A 15639-nucleotide genomic window follows, 5' to 3' on the forward strand; every position below is an offset into this window, starting at 1 on the left:
AGTTTACGAAAATGCATTGGAATAGAAGGTGTCTACAAGGAAAAGAATCAGTCTCAGAACCAAATAGTTGTTTGTACTGATTCTCATTTTTTGGCCTTTCCAAAGCAGAAGTTCGCTCTTGTGAAAGTTGATCTTCAGACCACATGACTGCTCGAAGTATATTACAGTTGATCTTGGCACGGTATGGTTTCTTTGATTAGAGAATTAATCCATTGTTAGACGCACGATCAACCCCATTAGCCAACAGGCTTCCTTACCAGCTTATTCAGCATTTATATATGTGCAAGTGAAAACATGAAGCTCAATTTCTCTTACAGTTGCAGATAAATTAGAAGCTCATTCATCAGTAGTTCATGCTACTGACTTGTGCTAGTTCACTTATTAGGTACAAAACGAACTGATAGAATGAACTTATAAACAAATAAAATAAAAATCATAACCCCTTGAGCAGCACATCATCAACGAACCTATCAAGGTTAGCAGAGGACGAGCCCCCTTCTTTGGTAGCATCTTCAGCGAGCCTCTTCCACTCCAACGTCTTCTCCCTCGCCTCCATCCCCTTCCTCCCGGCCATCATCTCCCTCACCAGTGCGGCTATCTCATCGCCCCTCGCCTCCTGCGGCAGCTCCGCTCCGATGTTCCACGCCGTGCTTACCTGCCGGCAGTTGGTCGTCTGCTCGGATACCATCGGCCAACCGAGCACCGGCACCCCTCCGATCACGGTCTCCAAGATCGAGTTCCACCCACAGTGGGTAACAAAAAGCCCTACAGCTGGGTGGGCAAGGACCGCCTCCTGGGCGCACCAAGGCACGACGAGCCCGTTCTCCCCGACCTCAACGCCGGCCGCCAGGTCGGACCGCAGAACCCACAGGTAGGGAGAGCCGCACCTCGCTAGCCCGGACGCGAACTCCTTTATCTTGTCGGCGCCCGCGGCGGCGTGGCTCCCGTAGCTCACGTACACGACGGAGCGGGCCTCTTTCCCGTCCAGCCACGCCATGCACTCCGTGTCCTCCTGAAAGAGGCTCGGCGTGTCCGTGGAGCTCGAGGGGTCGCCGCCTCCCGCCGGGAGCGACGATACGATGCTGGAGAGAGGGCCGACGGTGTAGACGGGCGGGAGGAAGGCCGCGAGCGCGTCCACGACGTCCTTCTCCATGTCGTGGAACGTGTTGATGACGACGGCCTTGGACCCGGCGACGACGCGCATCTGGTGGAGGTGGATGCGCATCAGCGCGCTGTCGGCGTCCGTGGTGTGGCAGAAGGTCGGCATGTCCCTGAGCCGCATGCCCTTCATCCCGGGCACCCAGTCCAGCGGGGCGTCGAGGCTGCCGTCCGTCTTGTACCCGGCTCCCTTCAGCGGGACGAGGCCCCTCTTCACCAGCTCCTCGAACTGCATGTACCCCATGAGCCCGGCCGCGGACGCCGTGAAGAACGTCACGTCGGGGACGCCGACGTCCCGTGCCGCCATGGAAGCGAACGACATGGGCGCGTCCACCACGACGCAGCTCACGGGGGGCGCGCCTGGCCTGCGCGCCATCGCGCGCAGCAGCTCCTTGAACGGCTCGAGGCAGTTCTGCTCCAGCGCGTCATGGTGCGCCTCCAGCGTCCGCGGCGGCGACTCCAGCGACAGCCCGTCGGGAATGACCTCGACGCCGAGCCACGGCGCGGCGGCCGCGGACGCGTCGGCGCCCTTGGCGAGCAGGAGGCGGCGGTGGTGCAGCTCGGTGTGGACGAGCGTGACGCGGAAGCCGCGGGCGTGGAGGACGCGCGCGAGCTGCGTGTGCGGCGCGACGTGGCCGTGCGCCGGGAACGGCACGAACACCACGTGCGGCTTCTGCTCCGAACCCATAGGACGCGAGCTCGACGGCCGCCGGAGCTGGCTAGCTTGATCGACTGAGGCAGGGTCCGTACGTTTTCCTTTGCTACGCTATTACTACTACTGGTGCGTGGGCACCGGCATATAAAGGATACGCCGACATTCTCGCTGGTTTTGCAGGGGGTAGCTGCAGCGTGCGGTCGGGCGGGGGCGGGAGCGGAGGCAAAAGGGCCACGACCGTGAGCTCCACAGGCCGTTCACGAGACCGATCGGACAGGGACACGGATGATTCGAGACCACACGATCTGCCGGAACGCCCAAGGGGCCATGGCCTGACGGGACCAGCTTGGTACTACTACGTGGGAGCACACAGTGCATGCAATCCAACAACCACCTTCGTTTTCGTGGGCTGCCCAAAACACTTGGCAACCGACTAACGAACTCAGCTCGTCTTGGCAAAAGAGCAATGCTAGACATATGAAAGAGGTAAATACAGGTCCTTGAACTTGTCACGGATGGATGTTCAATTTAGTGTGTGAACTTAAAACCGATCTCATTCTAAAACTTGGCATTAATGTGCAAATATAATGCTAATCTCATTTGTATACGTAAAGTGCGCCGACTTGACATCGTATATGGCTGACATGGCACAAGTCCCATAAATACGAAACAAAATTATTTGCCTACTAACGGTGTCAAAACCGGCGGATCTCGGGTAGGGGGTCCCGAACTGTGCGTCTTAGGTCGATGGTAACAGGAGACAGGGGACACAATGTTTTACCCAGGTTCGGGCCCTCTCTATGGAGGTAATACCCTACATCCTGCTTGATTGATCTTGATGAATATGAGTATTACAAGAGTTGATCTACCACGAGATCGTAATGGCTAAACTCTAGAGGTCTAACTTGTATGGCTATGATAATGTATATCCTCCGGACTAAGTCCTCCGGTTTATATAGACACCGGGAGGATCTAGGGTTACACAAGGTCGGTTACAAAGAAAGAAATCTACATATTTAGTCGCCAAGCTTGCCTTCCACGTCAAAGAGAGTCCCATCTGGACACGTGTGTAGTCTTCGGTCTTCGTATCTGCACATCCCATCAGTCCGGCCCATGGCTAACAGGCCGGACATCCGAGGACCCCTTAGTCCAGGACTCCCTCACCTACTATATGTCTCTGACTAGTGGGCTCCGTCCAGGAAAATAAAATGAAAAATTGTGCCACACAAGAATCGATATAAGGAAATGTTTTCTGTCAACCGGCGGATCATTTGTATGCATCGAGTGTCTCCGCAACCGTTCAATCAACGCTTCATCATGCGGCGCACAACACCCTTCACACCGCACTAGTGTTTTTTGCAACATTGGAAATGTTGCAGAAATAAGCAAGCGCAACATAGGGCATGTTGTACAACACCCAACTCATCTACTCCCTCCGGTCCTTTTTAGTTCACATATAATACTTGTCTAAAGTCAAGCCTCGTAAAGTTTGACCAACTTTACAAAAGAAAAAACACCAACATTAACAACGTGAAATCAATACCAGCAGATGCGTCATGACTTAAAGTTTCATACTGTATAACTTTAACATGGTATATGTTGATATTTTTTCATATAAATATGGTCAAACTTTACGAAATTTGACTTTAGACAATTCTTATGGCAGAGTAAAAAGGACCGGAGGGAATACCTTCTTATTGCATCGTCCCATCCACAATCACCGCCAAGCCAGGGAGATGCGCCACCGTGCTCCACGACGGCCGGTGAGATCGCCCCACCGTGCGCCTCCTAGCCTCTGTGCCGAATTGATGTCTACTACACAACCTTCTTCTTGTAGACGTTGTTGGGCCTCCAAGTGCAGAGGTTTGTAGGACAGTGGCAAATTTCCCTCAAGTGGATGACCTAAGGTTTATCAATCCGTAGGAGGCGTAGGATGAAGATAGTCTCTCTCAAGCAACCCTGCAACCAAATAACAAAGAGTCTCTTGTGTCCCAACACACCCAATACAATGGTAAATTGTATAGGGGCACTAGTTCGGCGAAGAGATGGTGATACAAGTGGTATATGGATGGTAGATAAAGGTATTTGTAATCTGAAAATATAAAAACAGCAAGGTAACTAATGATAAAAGTTAGCGTAAACGGTATTGCAATGCATTGAAATAAGGCCTAGGGTTCATACTTTCACTAGTGCAAGTTCCCTCAACAATAATAGCATAATTGGATCACATAACTATCCCTCAACATGCAACAAAGAGTCACTCCAAAGTCACTAATAGCGGAGAACGAACGAAGAGATTATGGTAGGGTACGAAACCACCTCAAAGTTATTCTTTACAATCAATCCGTTGGGCTATTCCTATAAGTGTCACAAACAGCTCTAGAGTTCGTACTAGAATAACACCTTAAGACACAAATCAACCAAAACCCTAATGTCACCTAGATACTCCAATGTCACCTCAAGTATCCGTCGGTATGATTATACGATATGCATCACACAATCTCAGATTCATCTATTCAACCAACACATAGGACCTCAAAGAGTGCCCCAAAGTTTCTACCAAAGAATCACGACGAAAACGTGTGCCAACCCCTATGCATAGGTTCATGGACGGAACCCGCAAGTTGATCACCAAAACATACATCAAGTGAATCACGTGATATCCCATTGTCACCACAGATACGCACGGCAAGACATACATCAAGTGTTCTCAAAACTTTAAAGACTCAATCCGATAAGATTACTTCAAGGGGAAAACTCAATCCATTACAAGAGAGTAGAGGGGGAAGAAACATCATAGAATCCAAATATAATAGCAAAGCTCGCGATACATCAAGATCGTATCACCTCAAGAACACGAGAGAGAGATCAAACACATAGCTACTGGTACATACCCTCAGCCCCGAGGGAAAACTACTCCCTCCTCATCATGGAGAGTACCAGGATGATGAAGATAGCCACCGGAGAGGGATTCCCCCTCCGGCAGGGTGCCGGAATGGGTCTAGATTGGCTTTTGGTGGCTACGGAGACTTCTGGCGGCGGAACTCCCGATCTATTGTGTTCCCCGATCGTTTTAGTTTATATGGAGATATATAGGCGGAAGAAGTACCTCAGGGGAGCCACGAGGGGCACACGAGGGTGGAGGGCGCGACCACGGGGGGTGGACGTGCCCCCCTACCTCGTGGCTTCCCCGAAGCTTCCTTGACGTGGACTCCAAGTCTCCCGGGTTGCTTTCCTTCCAAAAATAAGTTCCGCGAAGTTTCAGGTCAATTGGACTCCGTTTGATTTTCCTTTTCTGCGATACTCTAAAACAAGGAAAAAACAGAAACTGGCACTGGGCTCTGGGTTAATAGGTTAGTCCCAAAAATAATATAAAAGTGTATAATAAAGCCCATAAACATCCAAAACAGAAGATAATATAGCATGGAGCAATCAAAAATTATAGATACATTGGAGACGTATCACGAATCTCCGTAATCGAATGTGTCGGTGTCAAAACCGGCGGATCTCGGGTAGCGGGTCCTGAACTGTGCGTCTAGGCCGGATGGTAACAGGAGGCAAGGGACACGAAGTTTTACCCAGGTTCGGGCCCTCTCGATGGAGGTAAAACCCTACGTCCTGCTTGATTAATATTGATGATATGGGTAGTACAAGAGTAGATCTACCACGAGATCAGAGAGGCTAAACCCTAAAAGCTAGCCTATAGTATGATTGTTGATGTGTCTGTCCTACGGACTAAAACCCTCCGGTTTATATAGACACCGGATAGGGTTAGGGTTACATAGAGTCGGTTACAATGGTAGGAGATCTGAACATCCGTATCGCCAAGCTTGCCTTCCACGCCAAGAAAAGTCCCTTCCGGACATGGGACGGAGTCTTCAATCTTGTATCTTCATAGTCCAGGAGTCCGGCTGAAGGTATAGTTCGGCTATCCGAACACCCCCTAATCCAGGACTCCCTCAGTAGCCCCTGAACCAGGCTTCAATGACGACGAGTCCGGCGCGCAGATTGTCTTCAGCATTGCAAGGCGGGTTCCTCCTCCAAGTACTTCATAGAAGATTTTGAACACAAAAATAGTGTCCGGCTCTGCAAAATAAGTTTCCACATATTGCCATAGAGAGAATAATATTTACACAAATCTAATCTGCTGACGTATTCCGTAGTGTGACATCACACCACGGCCAAGCTTTTATTCGAACCGTTTTACTGTCCCATCTTAGCGCGTTATGCGAGGCGGTTTCCTTGGCACGTCTTGTTAAAGCAGAGATCGTGTCCCCTTATTCCAGGATTCTCATCAATGCGGGCATGGGTAACCCAACCGCTTCTAGGACTCCTAGATCATAGGCAAGTCCAAACGGACACGAGGAGGGCGCTCGATATCCACCCTCTTTATAAAGGGACGAGGCCTTTTATTTTTCCCTCCCGTGCTCAATCGAATCCTTCCCCCACCTCAAGCTCAAACGCCCAAAGTTCAGGTCAGGTGCTCCGAACCTTCAGTCATGTCCGGATCTAGCCTTCAAGGTCAATCGGTGCCTTCTTCCGTCACGGAAGAAGACGTCAAAAAGTTGAGGGAGGCCAGATATCTGACCGCCGAGATTCTGCATCGGCTGCCTCCCCAGGGGCAGGCCGTCCCTTCCCCCGAACCCAACGAGAGCGTCGTGTTCGTCTCCCACTTCCTCCGAGGTATAGGCCTTGCATTGGATCGTTTTGTCAGGGGCTTGATGTTTTACTACGGGCTAGATTTCCATGATCTAGCTCCGGACTCCTTTCTTCATATCACGACATTTATTGTTGTGTGCGAGGCCTTCCTCCAGGTTACCCCTCACTTTGGCCTATGGCTCAAGACCTTTGAAGTAAAACCGAAGATGGTCGAGGGGCAACATGCGGAGTGTGGAGGTGCCTCAAAACGCAAGATGACGGGAGCTGCATGGCCCAAAGGTTCCATTCCAGAGGTGTCTGAATTGTGGCAACAGGAGTGGTTCTACATCACGGCTCCTAGAAGTGCCAAGTGGGCGGCCGCCCCTGTCTTCCGCCCGGGCCCTCCACCACAACTGATGTCATGGATTAGCAGAGGATTGAGCTGGGGTCCGGCCAAGGACGTGCCTATACTGCAGAGCCGCATTCAAGATCTCTTTAATGGATATTTCAGTTTGGTTGCGGTAGCACAAGTTATGCCGGTTCGCCAAGTCCAGCCTTGCAAACGCCGGCCTCTTCGCTTGTGGGAGTTTAATCCCGAGGGACCGCACGCCATTCAAAATTTCCTCGGCCTGACGCATGAGGAGATGTACATATCGTTCTTCGGACCTCAAGTGGAGTGTCCGGAAATCACCGAGGACGCGGGCCTGAGTAGCAACCGCGCCGCCGAACAGGTAAGGCATCTTCCGGCCGAACATACTATCTCTCCTTTGTTATGAAGTTATTTCTGAGAGTTCGCTTTTTGACCAGGACTGGCTAACAAAGGCGAAGTTGATTCGGTGTTCGGCCCCCCTCCCTGAGGGTTTGGAAAATCCGGTATTGGAGAAGATGCTCCAGACCGCACCCTGCCCGGAGCCTTTAAAGGAAAATACTATGGACGGTAATGCGGGCGGACGCGGGCCCTCAACGCTGTCCATCCTAGCCGAGGGAGCGAGCGTCTCCATGAAGGAAGACGACCAGAAGAGGAAAAGAACTGCGCCCGGGGATTCAGAAGCCGAAACTCCCAAACGAGGGAAGAAGTCTCCCAGAGAGGGTCCTACCTCGGGGGGCGCCGTTGCCGCACAAAGTCCGCGAGGGGATCAATTCTCCCACAAGTTGTAAGTGACCCAAAATACCTTAATAGTACAGATATGTCGTCTTTTCTTCTGAGAAGATAACCGCTGCATGTATCTTTGCAGTTCAGGCCTTAGCCCCTCTCAAATGAGCTCGTCTTCGGGGGATCTTCTTCCAGAGATGATGGAGAGCGAAATGCCCCCTCCGGACTCCTCCGCTCCGGAAGCGGGCGACCCTGAAGTGTCGTCGCGGAGGGCCTCTCCGAGTCCGGCGAGGCCAGAAGATAATCCTGTCGACCCCCGAAGTTCCCAGTGTCCGGCTCCCGAAGAGAGCAGACAAACGAGTCCGGCACCGTCTAGTGTGCGGTCGGATGTTCTGAGGGAGTTGGTGGGGCGAGCGGCCATCTCAGATGAACACCGTGTGCTGATGAATACGGTGATGGAGAGAATCTCGTCCGCCGAAAGCGGATTGCATAAAGCTTTTATGAGTCTACTGACAGGGTTTGAGGTACGTAAAATAATGTATGATAGTCCTGCACATACTAGGTGTGCCCTGTGTAGATAGTAGCCCCTGAGACTCTGGTTGTCGTCGGAAACGACAACGAACAGAGGATCATATTCCCAGGTAATAACCATACTGCCTCGATGTGCAGGTGATGAAAGCTCCGGTGGCTAGCTGGACTAGCGACTTTGCGCATTTAGGACGACAGTTGGATGCGGCAGACGCCGACATCGAGCTTGTTAACAAAAGGCTTGACGAGGCACGGGGTAAGTGTCATTATCTGGTGAACGTCACATAGGAAGAGTAGCATGATGCCAGTATCTTTAATATGTTGTGACTGCAGATGGGGCTGCCAATGTTGAAGCCTTGCGGGCAGAACTTGCCCGAGCCAAGGAACAAGCGAGGCTGGGTAATGCGGCTGCTTTAAAGGCGGCCGAAGAGTTGCAAGCCGAGAAGGCCGCACATGGCGAGAGCCGAGACAAGATGGCCAAGATGGCCATAGAATTAAAAGTCGCCGCCGACCATTGCCGGGTTCTTGAAAAGGAAAACCAGGCGAAGGCATCGGACCTTGAGAAGGCTGCTGCGACGAGAAAGGACCTCCGCTCTGCTATGAGGGCAAAGAAGGAGGAGCTACGGGAAGCCGAGGATATTGTAGCTGGGAAATCTTTTATGTTGCGGAGGAAGTTCGAAGATCCACGGTATGCCCCCCTAGATCAGTTGTGGAGCTCGGAGGATGTGTATATGGATTTGGCGGCGAGCGCTGCCGATGCGGCCAAGTACTTCCAGGGTCAGATGGACCGTGGAGTAGACCAGCTTTTTTGGAGACAATTCCATACTCCCGAGCGTCCACTTTCGTTGACTGACCAATTAGCCGAATGGGCCAAACTAAATAGGTTGTCCGGACTCTCCATGAGGTCTGTTGTGGATCAGTTATGGCCGGAAAGGTCAAAACCGAACAGATATTTCAGCTTGGTGCAGCAGTTACTCGATGTGATGTCGCGCATTGACGCGATGAAGAGGTCGGCGTGCATAGAGGGCGCACGGATGGCCTTTGCCCGTGTCAAGGCATACTAGGCGGAGATGGATACTACCAATGTTGCAGCGCGGGATTCGGCCATAGGTCGAAAGGCTGCTGAGCACTACTTTGAAGAAGTTCTTGAGGGTGCCCGTTTGGTAGAGACCCAGTGCTCAAAAAATATTATGTTTGAGTGATATGTAATCTCATTGTAAGCGAAATGCTTTGATAGAGTTTTATAAGGCTATTTTTATACTTTTGCCTGAAAGTAATATGATGCCTCCTGGGTGGCCGTTTTTGTATACGTGTGTATAACCTGAAAGATTGCAGTCGTCGGCTTCAACCCCCACGCATATAATGCGGAGGTGCTAGCAAAAACTTGCGTTCACACTTAACCCAACGTCTTGGTCCTATTAAGGAGGTGATAGCGTAGCGAGCGAGGCAACCGGACTATAATGCTTTAACACTTTCACTTAGCCATAGGAGTTTGATAGTGGGGCTACTAGATAGCCCCTGGTGGCTCCGCACTCTCCCGATCTCGGGGTGCGTATATGCCTGGCCGGAAAATGGCCCTTCGTTAAGGCGGAGGAATTCTAACATTCCCACAGGTCATCGAGTGGTTGACCAGTCTCATGCTATATCATGACAGTCAGTTTTCGGCTTTCTCTACTGAGGTGCTCGTCCGGGTGAACCAAGGCACAATCGCAGTAGTTCTCCTGGTGCTACCTTAGCCGGTAAAGCAGAACGTAAGGCACCAAAACATAGGAGCCGGGCAAACCCAACATTTGACCAAAGACAATGATTCGGAGCTGATGCATATAGGGCCAAACTCGCGACGTCGAACACTCCCTAAGGTATTCGGTCTTTGTGGTATAAACTGGGCCTAAATAATGGCTTTTGTAAGAAGCCCCTTGTGTCCAGGTACGTGCATTGTTCTAGCGTGGCCACATGCCAAGACGTCAGCATCCTTCACAACGGTGGATATGTATCAACAAGAGACAGTAAAAAAGGTTTACACAGGGTCTTAATCTAAAAAGAATCCTTTGAGCGGGTCCCTGCTGCACGTCTGTGCCTGTGTCTCTGTTGTGCCGTATCCTGGACGGGTGTATCACGATGATCGTCTATAAAAGAGAGGAAGTTAAGTGAAAGAGTTGTCGTGCAAAAAGATAGTTTTTAAAGAAACCATGTATAATTGAAGATGATAAGAAACTGCCACTTGTCTGCGCGCGTTGAGCCCCTTGTATTGACGAATAGGGATGTGATCACTTATTCGGTGTAAGTAGCGGCGCCGGACTCGATCGCTGGTCCGGACGTCTTTAATGTTCGGCTGCCAGGGCAGCCTCACTCTCTTCGGCGCGCAGAGAGCGCTTGATATCTCCGTGCACTGTAATGATGCCACGTGGACCGGGCATCTTGAGTGTGAGGGAGGCGTAGTGTGGTATTGCATTAAAGCGAGCGAAAGCTTCGCGTCCTAGCAGTGCTTGATAGCCACTTTGAAACGGAGCGATGTGGAAAGTTAAATGCCCGCGACGGAAGTTATCGGGGGAGCCGAATATAACTTGTAGTAGGAGGGAGCCCGTACAGCGAGCCCCTGGGCCTGGCGTTACTCCTTTAAAGATACTATTGCTATGGCGAATTTGTGTTGGGTCTAACACCATCCCGTGGATTGTATCCTGGTATATTAGGTTTAGGCTGCTGTCGCCATCCATCAAGACTCGTGTGAAGTGATATCCGCCAATTACTGGTCTAATACCAAGGCAGCCCATCCTGCATGTCGGATACTTGCTGAGTAATCACGATGGCTGAAAGTGATCGGTTGAGACGACCATTGGCAAGACTTCGAGGTGACAGGCACTTGGGTATATTTTCCTGGGGGTGCCGCACTGTTTTTTCCCTTGATCATGTGTAGTACGTTTACTGTTTTGACTTCTGGTGGGAATTTCTTTTGTTCCCCCGTGTCTTGCTTGGGAGGCTCGTCCTCGTCTTCACTTGGTGTGTCCTCCCCCTTGTGTACAACGTTGAGCTTGCCGGACTGCTTGAAGACCCAACATTCTCTGTGGGTATGATTAGCAGGTTTACCCGGGGTACTGTGGATCTGACATACTTGGTCCAGAATTTTGTTGAGGCTGGACAGTTCATCCCTGGTGCCTTTAGTGGGCGGCTTTTGACCTAGCCGAGAGCTTTTGAATCCGGCGTTTACTGCCGTGCCCTTCGAGCTGTCTTCTTTATTCCAGCGTTTGTTATTACCCGTTTCCATCTCTAACTTCCGATGTACTGGGGTCGCTGGTGCTGCATCTGGCTAGCCAGCTGTCCTCACCCGCGCAAAAGCGGGTCATGAGGTTTGTTAATGCGGCCATCGTTCTCGGCTTATTTTGGCCGAGGTGTCTGGCGAGCCATTCTTCATGGACGCTGTGCTTGAAAGCCGCTAAGGCTTCGGCGTCCGGACAGTCAACAATCTGGTTCTTTTTAGTAAGAAACCTATTCCAAAGCTTTCGGGCTAACTCTCCGGGCTGCTGAGTTATATGGCTTAGATCATCCGCATCCGGAGGTCGGACATAAGTCCCTTGAAAATTTGCCCGAAAGGCGTCTTCGAGCTCTTCCCAACTTCCAATGGAGCTTTCAGGGAGGCCTTTGAGCCAGTGACGAGCTGGCCCTTTGAGCTTGAGGGGTAAGTATTTGATTGCGTGGAGATCATCTCCTCGAGCCATATGGATATGAAGGATATAGTTCTCAATCCAAACCCCAGGGTCTGTTGTTCCGTCGTATGCCTCTATGTTTACGGGTTTGAATCCCTCTGGAAATTCATGGTCCAGCACCTCCTCGGTGAAACACAAGGGGTGTGCGGCACCCCTGTAGCTGGGTGTGCCGCGTTGTTCGGATACTTGTTGTGTTGCATTGTATGCTGGGGGGCGCTTGCGTGGTCCCTAGATGGATCTTGTTGCGCCGTCCTTTGGGTACGAACCCTCGCCTGGGTCGTGTGTTGTATTGTGAGCGGCGTTGTATGCCGCTCTGTGTTGGTAGAGGGGTCGTCTATCTGACCAGGTGGTTGCATTGATATTTGGTTGTGGGGGGTCTGCGGCCTCCTCATCGAATTCGGGTAGCAACTTACGCTTTGGGTAGCTCTTGGAGGGGCGATTGTCGCCGTACCTTGCTGCTGTGTTGAGTATTTTGCTCCATCTAATGTGGAGTGTGTCTCGCGCAGCCTTGAGCCTTTGCTTCTGTTTTTTCAGACTCCTCGCGGTGGCAACAAGCCTTTTACGGGCAGTCTGCTGCTCCGGGTGTCTGTCCGGTGTTATGTCGTCCGGACCATTATCCTTGATAGGATTTGTTTGTTCGGTTTGGTTATCCGGATTGCCGTTGTCCGGCAGCGGTTTGCCCTGCTCCAATGCTGGGTCTGTGTGATCGCTATTTCTGTCGAGGCGGGATTTGGGGCGGCGCTTGCGTCGCCGCTTTGACTGCTTTTTGAGGGAACAAGCCTTCGGTGCGTCCTTCCGCTCCTCGTCGTCATCTTTTGGTGCGTCCACCATGTATACGTCATATGACGAGGTGGTGTTCCAGGGCCCAATAGGCGCTGGTTCTTCACCGTATCCTTCATCGGCATCCATACCGTCGATGTCTTCTGAGCCGAAGTCGAGCATGTCGGTTAAATCGTCAACAGTGGCTACAAAGTGGGTGGTGGGTGGGATTTGAATTTCTTCATCGTCCGAATCCCCTCCTTGCTGGCCGCAATCCGGCCAGGGCTTTCCTGATAAAGAGAGAGACTTCAGTGACTTTAGAATATCGCCAAAAGGCGAGTGCTGAAAGATGTCCGCGGCAGTAAGCTCCACGATCGGCGCCGAATCGGATTCGATTGGCCGGGGCGCGGAGGGTTCGGAGTCCGGAAAGGGGTCCGGCTCCTTGGAGTCATGAGTCTCGCGGAGTGCGGGGCTGATGTTCGGCTCAATCGTCGTTGGGATCGCAGCCCCCGAGGTGGTGTCCAACCGCCCATCCTCGATCGGCGCAGTTGGCTCCGAATTAAGGATCGGAGCCGATGCGGGTGCGGCCTCCAGGGCACTGTTCGGCGGCAGAGCTAGATCATGCTCGTCAGGACAGTGCGGCGCACTCGGCAGTGGCTTGAATCCGTCGAGGATCAAGTCCCCGCGGATGTCAGCCGTGTAGTTTAAACTTCCAAATCTGACCTGACGGCCAGGGGCGTAGCTTTCGATCTGCTCCAGGTGGCCAAGTGAATTGGCCCGCAGTGCGAAGCCGCCGAAGACGAGGATCTGTCCGGGGAGGAAGGTCTCACCCTGGACTGCATCGGTATCGATGATCGTAGGAGCCATCGAGCCTGACGGCGACGACACAGAGGAACTCTCAATGAAAGCACCAATGTCGGTGTCAAAACCGGCGGATCTCGGGTAGGGGGTCCCGAACTGTGCGTCTAGGCCGGATGGTAACAGGAGGCAAGGGACACGAAGTTTTACCCAGGTTCGGGCCCTCTCGATGGAGGTAAAACCTTACGTCCTGCTTGATTAATATTGATGATGTGGGTAGTACAAGAGTAGATCTACCACGAGATCAGAGAGGCTAAACCCTAAAAGCTAGCCTATGGTATGATTGTTGATGTGTCTGTCCTACGGACTAAAACCCTCCGGTTTATATAGACACCGGATAGGGTTAGGGTTACATAGAGTCGGTTACAATGGTAGGAGATCTGAACATCCGTATCGCCAAGCTTGCCTTCCACGCCAAGAAAAGTCCCTTCCGGACACGGGACGGAGTCTTCAATCTTGTATCTTCATAGTCCAGGAGTCCGGCTGAAGGTATAGTTCGGCTATCCGAACACCTCCTAATCCAGGACTCCCTCAGAATGCCTCCCTGCCAACCAGATCAATGGATCCGGTGATGGGCGTCACCAACCTTGCCGTTGACGCGGACGACCGTCGGTGAGATCGTCCCGCCACGCGCCTACTCGCCTCCATGTCAGATCTCCGCCATCGATGCCTCCCCACTGACTGGATCAACGGATCCGGCGAGGAGCGTCGCCAACCTTGTCGTTGACGTGGATACCGTCGGTGAGATCGCCCCACCACGCGCCTACTCACCTCCATGTCGGATCTCCGCCATCGAGTGCCTCCCCACTAACTGGATGCATGGAGCGTCACCAACCTCACCATCGTCCTCTAACCAGTTTCAACAACAACACTGTTGTTGTTGAATGGTGGTGATCAACACGGCGGTGCTAGTGGACGAGGTGGTGACGATGTTTCTGCAACATAATATTTGTTGCAAAAAAAATTATAACAAGGGTCTTGTTGCAAGAATACATAGAAGAGACCATAATGTTGTTGCAAATTTTGCAACACAGGTTTTATTGCAGGAATTTTGCACCAAAAGTCTTGTTACAGAATTATAATGTTTTGCAACGAGAGTCTAGTTGCAAAAAAATAAAGAAGAGGAAACAGCCCACATCATTGAATCGGACGGCTCATAAGCCGGCGGATTTTTCCGCCGGGCGATGCGTAGCATATGCCCCATCGATATATGCCCCTGCCCCTGACTAGTGGATCCAGTCTGGGAAATTAGATGAAAAATTGTGCACACAGGAATCGACCTGGTGCTGGCCATCACACCAACTCGTCTTGTTGACTATTCTAGGCCCCCAAACCTAATGTATGAAATGGAAAAGGCTGTGGTACTTTCTTTTTGGCTAAAAGGACCTCTGATTTAAAACATCCCAACAAGATAAGAAAATACACCCCTCGCGAACCAACCCTCTCCTCGAACCACTGCGGGCTGCCGGCGCGTCGTTGCTGCCGCTGTCATCGCTCCCACACTGAGCCGCCGTGACCTTAATCTGCGGACGGATTGAACATGGACAAGAAGTCTTCAACCGCCCTAGAGGACCAGCACGGCAGAGAGACAAGAAGCACGACTGTGGTACTTAAATGAGCTGCAGTCAGTGCGGCCCATTTAGCACACGTTCTTTCGTTTTAAAGAAAAAGAAAAAGTATGTAAATAATAATCATAATAATAAAAGTTAGATTCAAATATTTGTGTAATTAATAATTACCTCATGGTAAACAAATATTCATGTGCACATATGATTTTTCTAAAAAATCCATAAACAAGGCCCATGCACACAAAATATTTGTGGCATATAAATAATAACCTCATGCTACAAAAATATTCCTGTGCACACAAAATAAATATATAAAGGTACGCAATAAAATATCTTATGAAAAATGCTTATGTAATATTGTGAAATATTCACCTGTTATTTAGATAATACCATATTAAATATTATCCATGAGTGTTTAATTTTTTTTACTTAATACAAACATTTAAAATACACCGTCATGGATTATATTTAAAAATATTAAATAAAAAATAAAATGTTTAGTGAATATAACAGTTTTATACATGCATTGCTTATATTTAAATAATAGATGAAACATTTTTTAAATTTCATTTTTTAAAGTTAGTTATTTTACTTTTATTCGGAGTATTTATAATATGAATAGTTGAACTTTATTTGTGTCAATGTCATTATAATTTACGATTTACAAACTTTTTACAATTT

The 15639-nt window shown here is 50.5% G+C and overlaps 1 protein-coding gene across 1 annotated transcript; it reads right to left on the reverse strand.

The window, feature by feature from the left end:
• Nucleotides 1-236: 236 nt before the first annotated feature.
• Nucleotides 237-1949, reverse strand: LOC119301973 (cyanohydrin beta-glucosyltransferase-like). The gene has a single exon (XM_037578981.1). It carries the CDS (start codon nucleotides 1844-1846, stop codon nucleotides 434-436), a length of 1413 nt encoding a protein of 470 aa, XP_037434878.1. The 5' UTR covers nucleotides 1847-1949; the 3' UTR covers nucleotides 237-433.
• Nucleotides 1950-15639: the final 13690 nt, after the last annotated feature.

The sequence above is a fragment of the Triticum dicoccoides genome, chromosome 5A, assembly GCF_002162155.2.
Source record: "Triticum dicoccoides isolate Atlit2015 ecotype Zavitan chromosome 5A, WEW_v2.0, whole genome shotgun sequence".
Lineage (NCBI taxonomy): Eukaryota > Viridiplantae > Streptophyta > Magnoliopsida > Poales > Poaceae > Triticum > Triticum dicoccoides.

Bases quoted from the DNA above. Each gene is read 5' to 3' on its own strand.
- LOC119301973 (XM_037578981.1), bottom strand. From the start codon at position 1,846: ATGGGTTCGGAGCAGAAGCCGCACGTGGTGTTCGTGCCGTTCCCGGCG.